General features: G+C 47.9%; 1 protein-coding gene across 1 annotated transcript; it reads right to left on the reverse strand.

The window, feature by feature from the left end:
- Positions 1-2,928: 2,928 nt before the first annotated feature.
- Positions 2,929-23,696, reverse strand: LOC149272745 (trafficking protein particle complex subunit 10-like; the record flags this gene model as incomplete). The annotated part of the gene is made up of 13 exons (XM_089506777.1): positions 23,603-23,696; positions 21,704-21,785; positions 21,464-21,599; positions 6,972-7,168; positions 6,688-6,883; positions 5,333-5,444; positions 4,959-5,206; positions 4,730-4,876; positions 4,353-4,467; positions 3,760-3,836; positions 3,592-3,683; positions 3,299-3,439; positions 2,929-3,041 (listed from the first exon to the last, which is right to left on the reverse strand). Coding segments are annotated over exons 1-13 (1,750 nt in total), but the record flags the coding sequence as incomplete, so codon positions are not given.
- Between the last annotated feature and the right edge of the window lie 222 nt (positions 23,697-23,918).

The following is a 23,918-nucleotide window of genomic DNA, read 5'->3' on the forward strand; positions in this document are numbered from 1 at the left end:
ATACCCCCCCACACTACCTCTCACCCATCACTGATACCCCCCACACTACCTCTCACCCATCACTGATACCCCCCACACTACCTCTCACCCATCACTGATACCCCCCACACTACCTCTCACCCATCACTGATACCCCCCACACTACCTCTCACCCGTCACTGATACCCCCCACACCACCTCTCACCCGTCACTGATACCCCCCACACTACCTCTCACCCGTCACTGATACACCCCACACTACCTCTCACCCGTCACTGATACATCCCACACTACCTCTCACCCGTCACTGATACCCCCCCACACTACCTCTCACCCGTCACTGATACCCCCCACACTACCTCTTACCCGTCACTGATACCCCCCCACACTACCTCTCACCCGTCACTGATACCCCCACACTACCTCTCACCCGTCACTGATACCCCCCACACTACCTCTCACCCATCACTGATACCCCCACACTACCTCTCACCCATCACTGATACACCCCACACTACCTCTCACCCGTCAATGATATCCCCCACACTACCTCTCACCCATCACTGATACCCCCCACACTACCTCTCACCCGTCACTGATACCCCCCCACACTACCTCTCACCCATCACTGATACCCCCCACACTACCTCTCACCCGTCACTGATACCCCCCACACTACCTCTCACCCCGTCACTGATACCCCCCACACCACCTCTCACCTGTCACTGATACCCCCCACACTACCTCTCACCCGTCACTGATACCCCCCACACTACCTCTCAACCATCTCTGTGCCTTATACCCCCCACACTACCTCTCACCCGTCACTGATACCCCCCACACTACCTCTCACCCCGTCACTGATACCCCCCACACCACCTCTCACCTGTCACTGATACCCCCCACACTACCTCTCACCCGTCACTGATACCCCCCACACTACCTCTCAACCATCTCTGTGCCTTATACCCCCCACACTACCTCTCACCCGTCACTGATACCCCCACACTACCTCTCACCCCGTCACTGATACCCCCCACACCACCTCTCACCCCGTCACTGATACCCCCCACACCACCTCTCACCTGTCACTGATACCCCCCACACTACCTCTCACCCGTCACTGATACCCCCCACACTACCTCTCAACCATCTCTGTGCCTTATACCCCCCACACTACCTCTCACCCGTCACTGATACCCCCCACACAACTCTCGTCAATTCTCGTCTTGTCGGACCCCTTGAATATATGGATTGTATTAAGCGCTTCGTAAACTGTTGGCGCCATATAAATAAAAGATAATAATAATAATAATAATAATAATAATAATAAAACCCTCTTGAGAACTCTGGAGCTCCTCCTGCAGGTTGAATGCAGGTACTGCATCCAACCATGCAAGGTCAATGGAGCCCAGCTCACTAATCAGTGATGAGTTAAAATTACTTCTTTTTTTTTAAATGTAAACATTTTTTTTACAAAATTATTGTTCAAAAATGTTAAAAAAAAAATTTTTTAAATATGGTAACATGTACCATTTTTTCTTAGTGAATCTGTGTTCATACTCCCTCTCCTCCCTCCTTCGAATCTCTCTCACATAAGACTGGTATGATTGTTAGTAATTTGAATGAGAAACCCGAAAACAGATTATGTTGGGTATATTTATCATTATGTGATATTACTTCTATCAACCCACTCTGTTTTAATACTGTGAAATTACTGAATGTTTTTGTTATTTGTTTAAAACTTTATTTTTCTATTGAAAAATATTCTTAATAAAGATTGATATATATAAAAAAAAAATATGGTAACATGTAAAAATCTCCACTGTCACCAAAAAAAAAAGTTTTCAATAAGCAAGTCCTACAATTCTTTATCTTCACAAAAATATTTGGCATATTTGGCATTACAAATGCCCATAGGGTGTCTAGTATTAAAAAATGCATGAGTTGATGGGGTAAATGGAATATGGGGGCAGTAGGATCAGATGTCTAAATGGCAAAAAAATACACACCTCACAAAGGCGGCCTTTTACCTCCCACATAACCCAACAAACCCATGCATGTGGGGTATCACTGCGCTCAGGAGATGTTACTGAACACATATCGGGGTGTTTTTGACACGGACATATACCAGGAGCGATACATTTATACCTGAAGTACAACGTGTGTTAAAAAAAATACAAACTACCATAAAGTTTCACAAAGGCTGGTGGTAAAATCAGTGCATGGAAAGGGTTAAAATACCTGCATTTCAAATACCTTGGGGTGTCTAGTTTAAAAAAATATATGACTTGATGGGGTAAATTGCATTGGCCGGCTTCAAAGATACCCGAAATGGCACATGGAGGGAAGAATTACCAGATTTGGAAAAATGGTTTTGAAATAGCAAAACGCTACCTGTACTTATTGCCCCATAACGTGCAGAAAAAAGCAAAAAAACATAAAAACATTGGGTATTTCTAAACTCAGGACGAATAGTAGAATCTATTTAGCAGGTTTTTTCATTAGTTTTTGCAGATGAGTAAAAATTTTTTGTTTAAAAAGTGCGAAAAATTTATTTTTAACAAAAAATATATATATATATATTTCATCATTTTACTTTTATAGTAAATTAGATGATATGATAAAAATAATGGTATCTAAAGTAAGCCCTGTTTGTCCTGAAAAAAACAATATATAATATGTGTGGGAGCACGAAATGAGAAAGAAGAAAATCACAGCTAAACAGCAACACTGAAAAACATTAAAAGAGCCGTTGTCCCGCAATATACTACGAGTAAGAACCCCTACTGTCTTTAAGGGGTTAACGAAAGCTAGTTGTTTGTTACAAGATTTCTTTCCTTTCTTTTGTTTTGGGATGGGGCGCGCCAGAGGAGTGGGGCGTCAGAGAAGTAGTCCGCACAGGGCGCCAGAACACTTAAGGCCGGCTCTGGCGCCAAGGCCACGTACCTGTGCTGGTCGGACTCTGCTTGGCGAACGCCAGGAGTTCCTGACAGTATACCCGGCGCTGCTCGTGAGACAAGTTCCCGTCGGCCGCCAGCAGACAGCAGGTCTGGAGGTATCTGCCAAACGCTGAGGAGCTCAACATCTACAAATAAAGTGACGCTTACTGGAGCAGTGGGAGATGCCCGCTGCCACCGCCGGCCACAGGGACATGCCCGCTGCCACCGCCGGCCACAGGGAGATGCCCCCTGCCACCGCCGGCCACAGGGAGATGCCCCCTGCCACAGGGAGATGCCCGGTGAGATGGTCGAGCTGCAACAGGGAGACATGGCATCTCCCGGTGGCCCCTGTGCCCCAAGGAGTAGACAAAGGATACGGTTGCGTTTGCGCCAGGCGCCTCTGACAGTCTGCCAGCTGTTTGCGAGTGTGCGTGAGGGGCAGAGACCAGGCCTCCGACTGATACATCTGCAGCGCCCCCTGCAGGAACCGCTCGGCCTTCTGTGGGGACGACTTCCTCCTGCGAAGGAAAATCCAGCTTAGACACAAAACACAGGAGTGGGGGGGGGGTGGTAGGTGTGGAGCGATATGGGATGGAGCAGAGAGGGGGAGATGGGATGGAGGCGGGGGGGGGGGGGGGGAGATGGGATAGAATGGAGACCAGGGGATTACATGTAGAAATCGGCCAAATCCTTCCCCACGAGTCGTGCCGAGCGCATCCGGCCGATGCTGCTGTACATCTCTATGGTGGCGTGAGAGAGATCCTGCAAGAGACACGAGGGACAATAATGAGACAGCTTAGCGGGCGCGGAGACCACGCAGACAACAGACGAGACCCACCAGGTAATGCTTCTCGAAGGCTTCCTCTGACGACAGAGCCTCCTGGAGCGTCTTATATGGGCTCTGGGCCGCATTGGCTGCAAGGAGATCAGGAAGGAAGGGGTTAAAAAGCTCGTCGGAATATCCGTGCAAACAGCGCCGCGGCATATGTTAGCGCTTTCCAGCTGACGCCGTGATAAAAGCTCTGCATTCTCTGTGATTCGGTCTCTGCCCCCCGTGGAGGTATAAAGCCGGTAAGGGGAGTATTTAGTCAGCTTTGATACCTTTTATTTGGTCAACAAAAAATATACATTATGTAAGTTTTAGAGGCCTTGGAGGTCTCTTCTTCAGAGACGGAGCTTTAAATACATTTTCTTCGTCGACCCAACAAAAAGGTAACAACCTGGACGTGCTCTCTTTTGGTGGAGACCCGCGTGGCGCATGCGCTCTCACAGAGCTGAGAGACCAGGGGTAACTGATTACCCGCAGCACTCCTATACGTTAAGGGGAGGGGGATGTTTGGGGGTCCAGGGTTACCGCCTGGCAGCAGCTGTCTGCGCTCCACATTATTACCTGCCCCTCCACTAATAACTGCCTAAATGCCCCCCAATCACCTGTCTCTGGTCTCTCTGCCCCGAGTCCAGCCAGTAAATCCACCGTCCGCTGGAGTTCTTCAGAACCGGGACCGCTCTCTGACACCAACCCGCAGAGAGACCCGAGGGACCGGAGCTGCGAGACAGGGGCAGAAACATTAATCACCCAGCAGGGGCAGCACCGCCACCCCACTCAGCACCACCCAGGAGGGGCAGCAGCACCCCCACCCCACTCAGCATCACCCAGGAGGGGCAGCACCCCCACCCCACTCAGCATCACCCAGGAGGGGCAAACACTACCCCACCCCATTCAGCATCACCCAGGAGGGGCAGCAACACTACCCTACCCCATTCAGCATCACCCATGAGGGGCAGCACCCCACCAAGCATCAGCTTACCTTTTCCGTGGCGTAGCTCCACAGCCCAACAGTGTGAGCGACGTTGGCCTCCATCTGCGCGCGATCGCAGCACCCCTCAATCCTCTGCAGAACCTCCAGGCAGCTGAGGAACACCCAGCAGTCGAGGGCCCCCGGGGGGACAGACACCTGTAACAGGGGTGCGCTTATTTAACTCGCTCTGGCGGCTCCCATGGAGGGCTCTGCTGGGACTCGTTCTACTCCCCCTCACCTCCAGCAGGCGCAGCTCCTGCACACAGTTATGAAGCAGCTCCAGGGCCCGGCCGGCCACCTCCCAGGGGCGCTGGAGGAAGAGGAGCAGAGTACACTGACGGGAGAACAGGTAGCTGCGCAGCTCCAGCAGGTTCGCTCGCCTCTTCTGGATCAGGTCCCTCTTCTCCATGTCGATGGGCTTCCGCAGAGCAAGACCGTCCCAGCCGCGGACCGGCTGGCAGAACGAGCTCAGCCAATTGGCACCGTCTGAGAAGGAAGAGCAAAGGGCGACGGGTATAGCTCTGGCATCCAGATACCCACGTGGTGAACCTGCCAGGGGGCCTCCACCAGCCCGGGGGCCTCCACCAGCCCGGGGGCCTCCACCGTACTCACCGCCAGCGCCAAAGTTCAGCACATACTGAGAGAAGAGAGCGTCGAGCTCGTCGTACTGAACTAGAGCGTCTTCAAACTGCTGCAACATCTCAAACACGAAGGCCAGCTCCTCCTGGGGATAGTGACACCAACGGGTCAAGGAGGGGGCACGAGTGCGACACCAACGGGTCAGGGAGGGGGCACGAGTGCGACACCTACGGGTCAGGGAGGGGGCACGAGTGCGACACCAACGGGTCAGGGAGGGGGCACGAGTGCGACACCAACGGGTCAGGGAGGGGGGCACGAGTGCGACACCAACGGGTCAGGGAGGGGGGGCACGAGTGCGACACCAACGGGTCAGGGAGGGGGGCACGAGTGCGACACCAACGAGTCAGGGAGGGGGGCACGAGTGCGACACCAACGAGTCAGGGAGGGGGGCACGAGTGCGACACCAACGAGTCAGGGAGGGGGGCACGAGTGCGACACCAACGGGTCAGGGAGGGGGCACGAGTGCGACACCAACGGGTCAGGGAGGGGGCACGAGTGCGACACCAACGGGTCAGGGAGGGGGGCACGAGTGCGACACCAACGGGTCAGGGAGGGGGGCACGAGTGCGACACCAACGGGTCAGGGAGGGGGGCACGAGTGCGACACCAACGAGTCAGGGAGGGGGGCACGAGTGCGACACCAACGAGTCAGGGAGGGGGCACGAGTGCGACACCAACGGGTCAGGGAGGGGGGCACGAGTGCGACACCAACGGGTCAGGGAGGGGGGCACGAGTGCGACACCAACGGGTCAGGGAGGGGGGCACGAGTGCGACACCAACGAGTCAGGGAGGGGGGCACGAGTGCGACACCAACGAGTCAGGGAGGGGGGCACGAGTGCAACACCAACGAGTCAGGGAGGGGGGCACGAGTGCGACACCAACGAGTCAGGGAGGGGGGCACGAGTGGGACACAAACGGGTCAGGGAGGGGGGGCACGAGTGCGACACCAACAGGTCAGGGAGGGGGGCACGAGTGCAACACCAACGAGTCAGGGAGGGGGGCACGAGTGGGACACAAACGGGTCAGGGAGGGGGGCACGAGTGCGACACCAACGAGTCAGGGAGCGGGGCACGAGTGCAACACCAACGAGTCAGGGAGGGGGGCACGAGTGCGACACCAACGAGTCAGGGAGGGGGGCACGAGTGGGACACAAACGGGTCAGGGAGGGGGGGCACGAGTGCGACACCAACAGGTCAGGGAGGGGGGCACGAGTGTGACACCAACGAGTCAGGGAGGGGGGCACGAGTGTGATACCAACGAGTCAGGGAGAGGGGCACGAGTGTGACACCAACGAGTCATTTGGGATTTGGTCAGTGATGGGGACGGTACCTGCACCATGAAGTAGTCACAGAAGCTCCAGCCCGGCTCCGTCCTCTTCTCCCGCAGAGTCCTCATGTCGTCCTCGAATCGGCCCAGGTTCCTGGTGAAAGACGTCAGGAGCAGCGTGCGCAGCTTGGCCAAAAAGAGGAACCAGGACTCCTGGGAGCGAGCCGTATCTTTAAGGGGGTCGACCAGCACCATGCACCTGCGGGAAACACGGGACCTGACGTATTCGGACCGCGCACCCCCTGCTCTCTACCCTCAGCCCGTCTGCTGCCCTTCACCCCACTCACCTGTCACTTTGCTTGTTGCAGAAGTCGCTCCGGATCTTGTCCGCGATGGACGTCCGTGGGAGGATGTTGGTTTTATTCTTTTTCTTGGCTTCGCTCTCCACCACCACGATCAGCCAGTCGGTGGAGCTGTGGGCGCGCAGAGCGTTCTGCCACTTGGTGATGTCATCCTTCGTGGTGGCTTTATACACCTCGGTGTCCTGCAGAGAGCAACAACAGGACCGGAATCTAAATCCAGGGGAAGGCGGTTTGTATTCAGCATCAAATGTGGGATTCAGCGTGGGATCCCCCCCCCACCCTCTTCCCGGGCTCTTGCCTGGTCCACTGCCCCCCTCCTGCTCCTGACTGTCCAACCAGCACCCCCTCCTCCCGGACTTCTGCCGGGTCCACTGCCCCCCTCCTCCCAGGCTCCTGCCGGGTCCACTGCCCCCTCCTCCCAGACTCCTGCCGGGTCCACTGCCCCCCCCCCGACTTCTGCCTGGTCCACTCCATGGTTTGGATCACTACCGGGGCTTCTCTGCCTGGGTCCGGCACCAGTCACATGTACCAGGAGGGCATCTACAATAGCGGTTACCTTCCTGGGGCATTTGGCCCCCTTCAAGTCATGCTGGGGATCTTAAAGCTCAGCTGGAAAGTGTAAACGGCCTCCCCACCGATGACGAGACAGGGCGAGAGTGCTCACAACAACAAGGAAATCCTTCAGAGAGCGGCGCGGGAACGATCCAGAAACAGAGTCCTCAAAGGGTTAACGAGCAAGCCGTGCAGTGCAGTTACCGGCAGCGACCCAGAGTACCCCTCCTGAATACCCCCCTGCGTGTCTCCTCTCTGCTCCGTGTAACACGTTACCCACGCGGCTCTCTTGGGACGCGCTCTCTTTATAACACGCCTCGCTCTGAGCGTGACGGATGTAGAGTCCCGGGGCAGGACGGCTCAGACGTCACCGCGTGTCACTGAGACGGGAACAGGAGGGGCAGCAGATCACGAGATCCCCGCCAGCACAGACTGCAGTCCCACAGAGACTCGACCCATACCGACCCCTAACAGACTGCGGGAATCCCACACTGCCCGGGGGGTGTAATTACCCCATACAGGGTCCGTACCGACCCCTAACAGACTGCGGGAATCCCACACAGCCCGGGGGTGTAATTACCCCACACAGGGTCCGTAACGACCCCTAACAGACTGCGGGAATCCCACACTGCCCGGGGGGTGTAATTACCCCATACAGGGTCCGTACCGACCCCTAACAGACTGCGGGAATCCCACACAGCCCGGGGGTGTAATTACCCCATACAGGGTCCGTACCGACCCCTAACAGACTGCGGGAATCCCACACTGCCCGGGGGGTGTAATTACCCCATACAGGGTCCGTACCGACCCCTAACAGACTGCGGGAATCCCACACAGCCCGGGGGTGTAATTACCCCACACAGGGTCCGTAACGACCCCTAACAGACTGCGGGAATCCCACACTGCCCGGGGGGTGTAATTACCCCATACAGGGTCCGTACCGACCCCTAACAGACTGCGGGAATCCCACACAGCCCGGGGGTGTAATTACCCCACACAGGGTCCGTAACGACCCCTAACAGACTGCGGGAATCCCACACTGCCCGGGGGGTGTAATTACCCCATACAGGGTCCGTACCGACCCCTAACAGACTGCGGGAATCCCACACAGCCCGGGGGTGTAATTACCCCACACAGGGTCCGTAACGACCCCTAACAGACTGCGGGAATCCCACACTGCCCGGGGGGTGTAATTACCCCACACAGGGTCCGTACCGACCCCTAACAGACTGCGGGAATCCCACACTGCCCGGGGGTGTAATTACCCCATATAGGGTCCGTACCGACCCCTAACAGACTGCGGGAATCCCACACTGCCCGGGGGTGTAATTACCCCACATAGGGTCCGTACCGACCCCTAACAGACTGCGGGAATCCCACACTGCCCGGGGGTGTAATTACCCCATACAGGTTCCGTACCGACCCCTAACAGACTGCGGGAATCCCACACTGCCGGGGGGGGGGGGGATTACCCCATACAGGGTCTGTACCGACCCCTAACAGACTGCGGGAATCCCACACTGACCGGGGGGGTAATTACCCCATACAGGGTCCGTACCGATTGTGGGAATCCCACACTGCCCGGGGGTGTAATTACCCCATACAGACCCCAGACAGACTGCGGGAATCCTACACTACACAGGGGGTTAATTACAACATACAGGGGCCAAACAGACTGCGGGAATCCCACACTGCATGGGGGGGGTAATTACCCCATACAGACTGCAGGAATCCCACACTGCAAGGTGTGGGGGGTAATTACCCCATACAGGGACCATACTGACCCCAACCAGACTGCGGAACCCCACACTGCACGGGGGGGGGGGGTTAATTACCCCATACAGAGGCCATACCAACCCTAAACAGACTGGGGGAAATCGCACACTGCACAGGGGAGGGGGGCTAGCTAATTACTCCATACTTGGGCTAGTTAATTACACCATACATGGGCCATACCGACCCCTAACTGACTGCGAGAATCCCACACTGCACAGGCGAGGTAATTACCCCAATACAGGGGCCATACCGACCCCAGACTGCAAGAATTCCACACTGCACGAGGGGGGGAGGTAATTACCCCACACAGAAGCCCTACTGCCCCTAGGCTGTGGGAATCACACACTGCAAATGGAGCTAATTAGCCCATAAATGTGCCCCTCTTAATCCATTTTCAGTGCTTAGAGGTATGGAAGCAGCCATCTTTACTCCCTGTCATCAGGATCTGCAGGATTATTCCTCCCCATAGCCACTTCCCGCCATGGTTACTTGCTTCTAATATAAACTTTTTGCTCATTGATAGTCGGTGCAGAGTAACTACTTCCACTCTGAGCATTACCCCACGAGCGCAATTCCCCCACAGCAGCCAATCACAGACAGGAAAGCGTATTCATTAAAATACACGGAAAGCAGAACACGTGGAGGGGGGATCTCTCTAACCAGCCCAACATTAAGGTTGCCATTCAAACGCATTGGGCACACTGTTGGTTGCCCAGGGGGCCAGCGTTCTAGGGGCCCCATGGTGAATCACACAAAGCCCCTAAAAAAACAAAACAGTATAGATTCTATAGGGAAGGGTCCAGCAAAGAGGCCGCCTCCCCTGGGCCGGTCTTCAGGGGAGTGCCGAGGCAGCCGCACGATTGAGATCTCCCCGTGGGCAGTGCGCACCCAGGCACCATCAGCGCTGGTCTGCGGAGGAGGTGTCCAATCAGCAGGGCTGGTTGGGGAGATCACAATCTAACTCTAACCGGCCCAACAGGGAGCGTGGGGTCTGTCAATTCACTTTACTGCTTCCTTATCACTACGGCCGGCAAATCATGGGGGAGATGACGTCCTACCCCCGTGCTCTGCACCAATAACAATGGAGTGACAGACCTCGCGCTCCCACCACAGGATGGAGGATAGAAGATGATGGAAGATAAGAAAAGAAAGATGGGAAGAAAGGGGTGTAAGGGTTATGTATATGCATATGTGTTTGTAAGCTGGTGTATGTGTATGGGTAGCGTGTGTGTGTATTTGTACGTGTGTATATGTGTGTGTAAAGGCAGCGTATGTGTATATGCGAGTTAATGGGCAGGTGTGTGTAAGGGCAGTGTATGCATATATGCATGTTAATGGGCAGGTATGTGTAAAGACAGCGTGTATCTGTGTATGTGTGTGTTTATGGACAGGTGTGTGTAAGGGCAGCATGTATATGTGTGTTTATGGACAGGTGTGTGTAAAGGCAGCATGTATATGTGTGTTTATGGACAGGTGTGTGTGTAAAGGCAGCATGTATATGTGTGGTTATGGACAGGTGTGTGTGTAAAGGCAGTGTGTATGGGCAGGTGTGTGTAAAGGCAGTGTGTATGTAACGGCAGTGTGTATGGGCAGGTGTGTGTAAAGGCAGTGTGTATGGGCAGGTGTGTATGTAACGGCAGTGTGTATGGGCAGGTGTGTGTAAAGGCAGTGATTATGGATAGGTGGGTTTAAAGGCAATGTGTGTGTGTGTTTAAGGACAGCCGTCTGTAAGAGCAGTGTATGTGTGTTTATGGACAGTTGTGTGTGAGAGGGCAGTGTATGTGTATGTGTGTTTATGGGCAGTCATTTATAAAGGCAGTGTATATGTGTATGTGTGTGTTTATGGACAGGTGCGTGTAAAGGCAGTGTGTATGGGCAGGTGCGTGTAAAGGCAGTGTGTATGGGCAGGTGCGTGTAAAGGCAGTGTGTATGGGCAGGTGCGTGTAAAGGCAGTGTGTATGGGCAGGTGCATGTAAAGGCAGTGTGTAAGGGCAGGTGCGTGTAAAGGCAGTGTATGTGTGTGTTTATGGGCAGTCATGTATAAAGGCAGCTTATATTTGTATGTGTGTGTTTATGGACAGGTGTGTGTAAGGGCAGTGTATGTGTATGTGTGTTTATGGACATGTGTGTGTAAAGGCAGCGTGTATGTGTGTTTTTATGGGCAGTCATGTGTAAGGGCAGTGTATGCGTATATGTGTGTTAATGGGAAGGTGTGTGTAAAGGCAGTGTTTATGTGTATATGTGTGTTTATGGACAGGTGTGTGTGTGTGTAAGGGCAGCGTGTATGTGCAGTCACGTGTAAGGGCAATATATTTGTATATGTCTGTTTATGGACAGGTGTGTGTGTGTATATGTGTGTTTATGGGCAGTCATGTGTATGGGCAATGTATGAGTATGGGTGTGTTCATGAGCAGTTGTGTGTAAGGGCAGTGTGTATGTGTATATGTATGGTAATGGGCAGGTGTGTGTAAAGACAGCGTGTTTGTGTATATGCGTGTATGTGTGTTTACGGACAGGCCTGTGTAATGGCAGTCATGTTTACGGGTGTTGGAAAAATACTTATGTTATCGAAAATATTATTTGCTTACATATAAGGAAGTAGAAAATGTCATGTCCATGATATATGCACCAGTCCCCGCCAACACGCTTCCTCTATAATATTCTATATATATATATAGAATAAAAGGTCAAGTCTGGGCCATTTTTAATTATGCAGCTTAATAGGTGTAACCTGCTTGAAAAGTAACCAATCATAATGATGCATGCTATTACAAGTAGATAAGATGCTATATAAACCATGTAATCTAAACATATAATCAGACAATGCTTCGACTTTTGTGTGTTATGTGCCTTGTCTCGATTATGCGCATGATCTAAATAAAGGAAAACTCTTTCTCAAGAGAATTCGACCATTAATTCGACCAACATTTTGGTGCCCCGTGTGAGGAGGTCCTGACCGGAGACGGGGACGACGGTCCTGAGGAACTGCACCTCGAGAATCTGCATCTGGGGTAATATAAGTCCTCCAGCTAAGATTGCTGTTAACCAGAGGCACTTTGCGACATCGTCCCTGAAACCGGCAGCGTCCTCCCGAAGATTTAGTACGGTCTTCTCTTCAGAAATGTGAGTAGGAAAATATTTCTGGGAAATATTATAAGAGGTCAAAGTCTGTCAGGGACTACTGAAATAAATAACTGCGTATGCATTCGATAATAAGAAATAGTACTTGGAGTAATGAGACTGATCAGGAGAAATGTGCACAGGTAGTTAGTCATTATTTTTGTGATAACGAATTGTTGTTTGTAATTGTGACAATACTGTTGGGGTTGGTTGCGGCTTGTATTATTGTGAAAGAGTATCACAAGACCTTAAAGAGAAGAGCTCTTATGGTCCAGGGACAGCTATACCAACCCATGTCACAAATCTTGTCTGAATGAATCTGTGTGAATGACTGTTCAGGAGTCCTTTACGGCGAACGAACAGTTAATAAGGTTGTTGTTAATACGCCCCCCGGCATTTGTGAGAAGCTCTCTGTGATCAAGTGCTGGGATTGCAAGTGAACAACTTCGCTGCGAGAGTGATTTTCCTGCCTCTCCTGTCTAGGAACGGTATCTTATAAATACCAAGAGCTCTTTGTTTAACCCTGTCCAGATGTGGTATCTTATAAATACCAAGGGCTCTTTATTTCACTCTGTCTAGAAGCGGTATCTTATAAATACCGAGGGCTCTTTGTTTCACTCTGTCCAGACGTGGTATCTTATAAATACCAAAAGATTTTCCTTGTTTTCTGCTTTGCGGTGAGATTGTATCATGGGGAAATCCCACAGTAAGGGAAAGAAACAAAAGGATGAGAGTGTTTTCTTGTGGATAAAGAAAAAAACCACTGAAAGGAGACAAACAGTTCATGTACAAACTTAATCCAGAAAATGTTAAGTATTGTAAGAGATGGAAAAGCAAATTTGATTTTGATTGTAAATTAACTGAAAGGGGATGTATAACCTTACTTGATAAAATCAAGGAAAAGGGTTCCTCCAAATATGGGAAAAATGGGAAAGAGGTTGCAGAAAGGTGGCTTAGAGAAGCACACATAAGAAATCAGGCTATAGAGCTAAAAAAGGCACAACAAATACTAATGTTAAAAGAAAAGGAGGATGACAATTTAACGCTGGCGGCAAAACAGCAGAATAATCCATCTGTTGCTGAAGCCCCTTCCCCTCCTACTTTGCAACCTGTGGTAACGGATAACAGTCCAAAGGATGTGGTTAATTTGTCTCCGCCTGTACTGGAACGTATTTATCCAGATCTTAGAGAGTTAAACCCAAGTAACCCTATCACTACTGTTTCTGTGATTCACCCTGTACCTACTCTGCCCCCAGAATACTCTGGCCCAGTCACCAGAGCAATGAATCGAATAATTACTAATTGTCAGGCAGGAGCTGATTATATCAGGCAATTCGAGAAAAATGCTATAGATGGTCAATATCCTATGATAGAGGTACCAAACCCAATGGGTGGACAAGAGGATGGTCACGGTAATAGACATCCATTAACCATGTGGGTACATAGAACATGGACAGAGGAGGATATTAAAAAAGCTACTGAGCATGTTAAAAATCCAAAAGAGGATCCCCAACAGTTTGAGACTGATATCCGAGGGCTCTGTAACAGTTACCGATTAAATGGTGAAGAAATAGAAAGAGCGTGTCGAAGGGTTTTGGGATCAGATTGGAGTTCAGTAGAACGGAACTGGAATGGGTACGATAATGCGGGACAACCCCTCCCATGGGGTCATGTTGATTTAATTAACCGTTTAAACACTTTCATAACTGCTTGTACGACCAGATGGGCTCGTAGAACAAATTGGATGGAGATAAATAGATGTACCCAGAAGGATGGGGAGGATGTGGATCAATATTTTTATCGACTGAAAAAGGTCTTTGATATCTATAGTGGATTAACCCCACCTCCCGATCCAGATCCAAATTCTGCTTATGAGCAGCAGTTGAAAAATGCGTTTGTGTCTGGGACGCGTAAAGAGATAAATGCGTATGTCAGTAAACACATGGTTAACCTCCGTACTGCGTCGTTGAATGATGTGTTGGAATATGCTAAGCATTCTGAAAAGTGGCACAAAGAAAGGGAGAAAAAGAAAGTGAGAGTAATGTTAGCGGGAGAGGAGTATGAAGGAACGTTGACAGGGAATAACGAAAGAGGAAGAGAGAGATTTCGAGGTCGTGGCCGGGGCAGAGGGTCATACCGAGGTAGAAGAGGTAGTGGTGATAGACGGTCACGTGGATGTTATAATTGCGGAAAGGAAGGTCATTGGGCGAAAGAGTGTCCCGAACCAGACAAGAGAAAGCAGAACTCCCCAGAGCAATGACCAATACAGGAAAAAGAGACGTTGGATCTCAGTAATGTTCATGATGTGTTGTTATTGTCAAACTTGCCTGAAATTGATTTAATTGTAAATAACAAACGTGTAACATTTTTGGTTGATTCAGGGGCTTCGCGAACCCTATTGAATTATCCCACCTGCACGGGCATACAGAAAGGGACTGGTAAAATTCACATAAAGGGAGTAAATGGGAGGACACATACCGAAAGCTTATCTGTTCCCCTCCAAATACAACATCCAGAGTCTGGAAAAATAATTACCGCCAGTGTAATATTATCTGAGGTATGTCCCGTAAATCTCCTGGGAAGAGATCTGATTAGAGAGTTGGGAGTGCACATTGCACCCGTGGGAGACAAGTTTGATGTTACGGTGGGAAGAAGAAATAATTTTCAAGGACGGCATGATCATTACTACTATACTTTGAACATAGATTTTACTGAAAATAAGGGAAACATAATACAGGCTTTAGAACTTGTATATAAGACATTTGAGACCTGTGATCATTTACAAGTTCAGCATTCAAATGATTTTCATTGTACAATGTATGTTAAGAGAACAGCAGGAGGAGACGAGTACTATGAATCACACTTAAAAGACGAACGAAATACCATAATACAGACAGAATACTTTTACTGGACAGACAAAGGACAAGGGGCATTATCTTGTATATTAACACCCCGAATGACTGCACTTTTTCAAGGTATAACACCACATTTGTCTCTGTGTAAACAGCAAACTGATCAGTGGAAGTCTGTGGGAGATATGGTGTTGCGATGTGAGGTTAACCATTCGTGGAAAGGGGATAAAGGAGACATTGAATACAATGCTGAAATAAAGGCATATCGGCGACCGTTTTGTCGAAAATTTGTGGCTTATCCCGAAGTCCATCAGTGGGAAGACAATTTAATTTGACTATCATTAGAAGAAATACCTGATGACTTATGGTCCTCAGGACCTACTGATGTAGGACTAATGAAAGGGATTGAACCTGTAACTATAACACCAAAGGATACTTATAGACCTCATCAACGACAGTATCCCCTTAAACCTGAAGCCGAAGAGGGCATAGCACCAATAATAAGTGGTTTATTGGAAAAAGGGATCATTGTGCCTTGTCCAGATAGCCCTTGTAATACTCCTTTATTTCCTGTAAAAAAAGCAGAACCATCTAGTGGGTGGAGAATGGTTCAAGATTTACAAGCTGTAAATCGGGCAGTAATTCCACGTGCGCCCGTGGTACCAGATCCTAATACCTTACTAAATGAGCTTGACCCAGGAAATAGGTGGTTTTCTGTAATAGATGTAAGCAATGCTTTCTTTAGTATACCGCTGCATAAAGATAGCCAATTTTGGTTTGCTTTTACATTTAGAGGGAAAAGGTATACATTTACCAGATTGCCACAAGGTTACTGTGAATCACCTACTATTTTCTCACAAGCTATGAGTTCTAACATAGCCAAGTTCACTCCAGAATATGGGAGTCAAATACTGTTATATGTAGATGATATTCTGCTAGCATCTGACCATGAGGAAAAATGTCGAAAAGACACTATCGCGTTACTTATGTTTCTTTATGAACAAGGACATAAAGTCAATAAGAAAAAGTTACAATTTTGTAAAGAGACAGTACGTTACCTTGGATATAATATATCCCAAGAAGGTAAACATCTAGATGATGGGCGAAAAGAGACTGTGTTACATGCGCCACGTCCCATAACAAAAAAGCAAATGATGTCATTTCTTGGAATGACTAACTTTTGTCGAACCTGGATACCAAACTATGCAGCCTTAGTAGCACCCCTTGCAGCTCTAATATACGATACGCCAATGGCCGCTGCGGATAAAATTCAGTGGACGCAAGAAGCAGATGATGCGTTCTGCCAAGTAAAGAAAACACTAGTAAACGCCTCTGTCCTAGGGTTGCCAAATTATGCTAAGGAGTTTGTGCAGACTGTGGATGTAAAAGAAGGGTATATGACATCAGTACTCACCCAAGAGCATGGGGGAAAGCAAAGGCCTTTGGCCTATTATTCTACACGTTTAGATCCAGTAGCGAGATCTACGCCTCCCTGTGTACAAGCAGTGATCGCAGCAGCCGAAGCCGTCAAAGCTTCAGCAGCCATTGTACTGTTTCACCCATTAATGCTAAAGGTCCCACATGCAGTGTCGATTATCTTGTTACAAAATAAGATTTCATATCTCAGCCCTGCAAGACATCTATCATGTATGACAGTGCTATTAGCACAACCACATATAACTATAGAAAGATGTACCACGCTTAACCCATCTTCTTTAGTTCCAGTAGAAATAGAAGGGGAACCGCATAATTGTATCGATGAAATCACAACCAGAATTCTACCACGAGAAGGGCTAACTGATAGTCCTCTAGAAGATCCTGATGAAACACTGTTTATTGATGGATCCTCAAAAAAGAATCCCGATGGCACAAATGCTACAGGTTATGCCATTGTAACTCAGACTGAAGTAATTAAGGCGGGTAAATTGCCCAATCATTTATCAGCCCAGGCGGCTGAATTAACGGCTCTCATAGAGGCCTGCAAATGGGCAGTAGACAAACGGGTGAATATCTATACCGACAGTCAATATGTGTTTTCTACTATACATGTGTTTGCACAACAATGGAAAAATAGAGGTATGATTACCTCCACAGGGAAACCGATAAATCATAGAGCCCTGATTGAAGAACTATTAACGGTTATACATCTACCAAAAGAAGTAGCTGTAATAAAGTGTGCAGCCCATACCAACAGCAAAGATCCTATAGCATTAGGCAATAACCGTGCAGATATTGAAGCAAAAAGGATTGCTCAAGAGATGTTTGCCATAATCACTCACGATATACAAATTGATCACCAGGTTTTGTATGATATGCAGCAGGCTGCCCCTATGTCTGAAAAGCGATATTGGCAGTCTAAACAAGCCACTCTATGTAACAAAATTTTTCACATTAACAACAAACCAATATTGCCGAAATCATTGTTTCGCTATGCAGCCTTATTGAGTCATGGGCTGAGCCATGTCTCAACAGGAGGGATGGTAGCCATCATAGATAAGGTATTTACAACATTCGGATTTCAAAATTACTCTAAAAAATTTTGTGCTAATTGTCTTATCTGTGCTCGATATAATCCACAGGGAAATCTCAAACCTGCTATTGGGAAGTTCCCCAACCCCGAGTATCCGTTTCAACATATTTGCATGGATTATATTGAACTAAACAAATGTGAAAATATGAGATATTGCCTAGTTATTGTTAATGCATTAACTAAATGGGTAGAAATATTCCCAACAGCCCACGCAGATGCAGATACAGTAGCTAAGGTCATGATAAAAGAAATCATTCCTAGATTTGGAATACCAGAAAGAATATACAGTGACAATGGGCCTCATTTTGTCAATCAACTAATCTCCAGATTTACACAAGTATTTGGTATACAATTAAAGAATCATTGCGCCTATCATCCTCAGTCAGCAGGGTTGGTAGAAAGAAACAATGGAACAATAAAGAATAAATTAAAAAAGACTATGGCAGAAACTGGGAAGAATTGGGTTTCTTGTCTACCTATGGTAAAATTGAGTATGCGTATTACACCTAATAAGCAGGGTCTCACCCCATTTGAAATAATGTACGGGAGACCCTATAGTTTGCCACAGATAAAGGTAAAAGAGGCAAATGATGAAAGAGAATTAACCCTAGCAGATTATATGGCAAAAATGCTGAATACCAGATCAATACAAACTGTGAATTCTCTTCCAGAGACACAAGAGCCAATTCCCGAGAAATTGAGCGTTGGAGATTGGGTACTAATAAGGATAATCAAACGAAAGAATTGGTCATCACCGAGGTGGGAAGGACCGTACCAAGTACTACTAACCACCCCCACGGCATGTAAGATAGCTGAGAGGAGTTGTTGGATACATCAGTCGCACTGTAAGAAGATAACACCACTTGCTGGTAGTCACTCATTAAGTCTGGGTACAAAGGGGGGTCCAGACGATAGGTTGGACTCGTCTCAAGCCAGTGAAGAAATCCATTCCCCAAACCCTGAGTTGACGGCCAGGTAGGATGAAGGGGTGGTGCCTGCTTATAGTTTATTGGGTAGTGACTGATGCTATTCCTTTTTTTATTAAAAAGACTGAGTGGAATGAGAACAAGAAAGTGACCAAGTGGGAAGATACCAAAGCACAAAATCTGACTTTTTCACCAGCAGGAGATAGTTCTATTGAAATTGATCTGTGTAAACTGATTAATTGTAAAAATATTGAGCAAACAAGAAACTATGCTAAGTCCGATGTATATGTATGCTGGATGCCCGAAAGGCCCCCTAAAAGACAAAGCATAACATCATGTCTTGGATGGGATTATGCTATGTGGACAACAGCTAGTTACGATTGGGGATATGATATACCCGGGGCAAGAGCAAGTAGAATCAAAACAAGATTTTCTGTGAAAAGACTACGATCCGAATGTACAACCTTTAATAACTGTAATAAATTGTTATTTACTTTAAAGAAACCTATGAAGACGGATGAAAGACTATATACTATAGGTGTGTGGGTTTCCGGTAGAGACCCGCAGGGAACTTTCTTTTTGTCTTTTTCAGAAAATAAGGTCCAAGCAGAAAAAGAGTCTCAGATCCAGGAACAAAAACATATCGAGGAAATTGAGACAGGGATAATTCGGTATACCAATTTGAGTTCTATTGATCAAATTGCCCTGGAAGCAGGATTTCATGGAGATAACGTTTGGTTGGAATGGCTTCAATTTACTGTAAAAAGTCTAAACAAAGAGAATTGTATAGTCTGCGCAGAAGCCCGTCCGCAGTTGGCTACGGTGCCATTTCCATTAACAGAAGAGAATGATCCAGTCGGATTTGACTGCATAATAAAGCTCTTTGATGAGACTTATGCCCCACCTGGAAATGGAACTTGTCATACATTAGACTTGTTGTTTCCCAAGGTTAAAAGGGCTCAATTACCTCCAACAGTGCAAATATATGAGGGAAATTACACCTGTATGAAATTTCAGGGTGATAGCAGCTATTTCGATTATAAAGATTTGTCTAATTCACTATGTGTCGAGACTTTCTCCACAGGACTGCGACAGCCAACCCAGATGAGAGCAGATATTTGGTGGTTATGTGGAGACCGGAAAATAAGACCTTTTATCGATCCCAGAGGAAAAGGAAAATGTGCTGTAATACAGCTCATTGTACCTTTAAATTTGTTGACCTCACGGAAGGAACCAACCTCAAGGCCGAAAAGATCAATACAACCACAAGGATCGTTTGATGATCGAATATATATTGATGAAATTGGAGTACCACGAGGAGTTCCAAATGAGTTCAAAGCCCGAAACCAAATTGCTGCAGGTTTCGAATCAATCATTTTCTGGTGGAGTACAATAGCAAAAAATGTGGACTGGATAAACTACATCTATTATAATCAACAGCGGTTTGTGAATTATACTCGAGATGCTATTAAAGGAATACATGAGCAACTGGATGCGACCTCCCTTATGGCCTGGCAGAATCGAATGGCCTTGGACATGCTATTGGCCGAGAAAGGGGGCGTGTGCAAGATGTTCGGGAACCAATGCTGCACCTTCATACCAAATAATACCGCCCCTGATGGGAGCATCACCAAAGCCCTCGAAGGACTAACATCCTTGTCAAATGAACTTGCCGAGAATGCAGGAATACATAATGTGTTCACCTCTTGGTTAGAAGGATGGTTCGGGCGATGGTCGGGAATGATAATGTCCGGAATAATTACTATCACTATAGTAGCCGCAGTATTGATATTCGGAGGATGCTGTTTTATTCCATGTTGCCGAGGACTTTTGAATAAGACAATTGATAAAGTTGTAAATCAGACTATGTACTCCCTGGTCGACAAAGAAGAATGTGATCAATTATTAAGAGTATCTGAGACTCTACATATTAATGACGTTGTTGATATGAAAGATAAATTATCAGTGTTAATGACCGATACTGAAGATGAAGAGTCTGATATTTAATAATATTTTGATAAACAGGAGGGAAATGTTGGAAAAATACTTATGTTATCGAAAATATTATTTGCTTACATATAAGGAAGTAGAAAATGTCATGTCCATGATATATGCACCAGTCCCCGCCAACACGCTTCCTCTATAATATTCTATATATATATATAGAATAAAAGGTCAAGTCTGGGCCATTTTTAATTATGCAGCTTAATAGGTGTAACCTGCTTGAAAAGTAACCAATCATAATGATGCATGCTATTACAAGTAGATAAGATGCTATATAAACCATGTAATCTAAACATATAATCAGACAATGCTTCGACTTTTGTGTGTTATGTGCCTTGTCTCGATTATGCGCATGATCTAAATAAAGGAAAACTCTTTCTCAAGAGAATTCGACCATTAATTCGACCAACAACGGGCAGTGTTTGTGTATATGTTTATGGACAGGTGTGCGTAAGGGCAGTGTTTGTGTATATGTGTGTTTATGGGCAGTAGTGTGTAAAGGTAGTGTGTATGGACAGGTGTGCGTAAGGGAAGTATGTGTATGTGTGTGTTTTTCGGCAGTAGTGTGGAAGGGATCAGCCCTCAGTAACAGGTTTCAATAACTCAGCATGGAGAAGGGTTATAAAACCTCTGATACCCCAACAGACCCGCCGGCCCCAAGAGGTCACTAGCGCAGACCCGCCAGCCCCGAGACGGCGCTAGCCCGTCAGTACTCACGCAGCACTCCGTCCAGTAGATGTGCAGGAACGGGAAGGTGAGGAGCGCTTTGTTTCCTTCTCTGGGTAAAAGTTCTTCTTTGAACTGAACAAAATTTGACTCAAGGTGAATCATCTTAGGAGCGCGACCGTAAGCCCTATGCAGAGGTGAAAAGCAACAGGTTAAGCAGAGAGAGGAAAACAGATAAAAATACAGAATGAAAACCTGTGAGAGGTAAAGGAGTAAATGTAAGACCCTCACCTCCGCCACTCCATGGGCTCCCGGGGTAACTGCTGGGTCAGCGTTGAATAGACTGCAGTGAACAAGGTCTGGTCCCCGGCACCTGAAACACACAAAGTCAGCATCAGAAATTCTCGGGGTAAAAAGAACCATAACAATCTCATCTATAAAACCTGTTACACCCCCGTATATTCCGCATATTATATATTATATACTCTCCGGCCGTATAACTAATCCCATCCTTATAACCCGTTATATCCTGTATATTCCTCATATTATATACTCTCCGGCCCATATAACTAACCCCGTCCTTATAACCCGTTATATCCCTGTATATTCCTCATATTATATACCCTCCGGCCGTATAACTAATCCCATCCTTATAACCCGTTATATCCCTGTATATTCCTCATATTATATACTCTCCGGCCGAATAACTAATCCCGTCCTTATAACCCGTTATATCCTGTATATTCCTCATATTAAATATTATATGCTCTCCGGCCGTATAACTAATCCCATCCTTATAACCCGTTATATCCTTGTATATTCCTCATATTATATATTATACACTCTCCGGCCGTATAACTAATCCCGTCCTTATAACCCGTTATATCCCTGTATATTCCTCACATTATATACTCTCCGGCCATATAACTAATACCGTCCTTATAACCCATTATATCCCTGTATATTCCTCATATTATATATTATCTCTGGCCCGTATAACTAATCCCGTCCTTATAACCCGTTATATCCCTGTATATTCCTCACATTATATACTCTCCGGCCATATAACTAATACCGTCCTTATAACCCATTATATCCCGTATATTCCTCATATTATATATTATATACCCTCCGGCCGTATAACTAATCCCGTCTTTATAACCCGTTATATCCCTGTATATTCCTCATATTATATACTCTCCCCCGTATAACTAATCCTGTCCTTATAACCCATTATATCCCTGTATATTCCTCATATTATATATTATATACCCTCCGGCCGTATAACTAATCCCGTCCTTATAACCCGTTATATCCTTGTATATTCCTCATATTATATATTATACACTCCCCGGCCGTATAACTAACCCTATCCTTATAACCCGCTATATCTGCAGGGAATATATCCCCCACCCCCCATAGTACAGCAAGGACAAAGCTGCGTTGGGGCAATTGCGATGTATAAGGCTCAGCGCGCAGGGGTATTTGTTGGGTACGTGGCTCGGCGCGGGGGTATTTGTTGGGTACCTGGTTAGGCGCGCGTGGGTATTTGTTGGGTACGTGGTAAGGTGCCCGGGGGTATTTTTTGGGTACGTAGCTTGGCGCCCGGGGGTATTTGTTGGGTACGTGGCTCGAGGGTATTTGTTGGGTACGTGGTAAGGTGCCCAGGGGTATTTGTTGGGTACGTGGTTAGGTGCCCGGGGGTATTTTTTGGGTACGTAGCTCGGCGCCCGGGGGTATTTGTTGGGTACGTGGGTCGAGGGTATTTGTTGGGTACGTGGTAAGGTGCCCGGGGGTATTTGTTGGGTACGTGGTTAGGTGCCCGGGGGTATTTGTTGGGTATGTGGCTCGTGGGTATTTGTTGGCTACGTGGTTAGGTGCCTGGGGGTATTTGTTGGGTATGTGGCTCGTGGGTATTTGTTGGGTACGTGGTTAGGTGCCCGGGGGTATTTGTTGGGTACGTGGCTCGGTGCACTGTGGGGTAGGTGACACCGGTGTGTTGTATAATAGAAGGTAACATGTAATGTATAGGGCGGTTATGTCACTGTAATGGCTATACGGTATATAGGGTTCTTGCAATGTAAATACGGGGTATACGGCCGGTACAGGGTCTCAGGGTATAGCGGAAACACCCGGTATATACGGAGGATGCACAGGAGCTGCCGCCCTGCCCGCAGGCACCGGACTCACAGGTTACGATTGGCTTGTTCTCCATGGTGTAGACCACCCCCGGCTCCCCGGTTCCGCTCCCGTTACCGGTGTCCCCGGGCCCCGCCCCTTCCATGGGCTCCGGTCACCAATCCATCCTCGGGTTCGCGGACAGCAGCAACCACTCACTTCCGGCTTCCTCCTTACCCCAGAGAAACCACTTCCGGGGCAGGATGGTCGAGACGATTGGTCACATGCGCAACTGCAGGGTGCAGCCACAGAAAAAGTCACTATTGGCTGGATGAAGAGGGGCGCGTCTTTCATCGCTGGGCGCTCTGTGCCATGATTGGCCAAAGAT

The sequence above is a fragment of the Sceloporus occidentalis genome, unplaced genomic scaffold (genome assembly GCF_023333645.1).
Source record: "Sceloporus occidentalis isolate IW3139 unplaced genomic scaffold, rSceOcc1.0.p SCAF_421, whole genome shotgun sequence".
NCBI classification, from domain to species: Eukaryota; Metazoa; Chordata; class Lepidosauria; order Squamata; family Phrynosomatidae; genus Sceloporus; species Sceloporus occidentalis.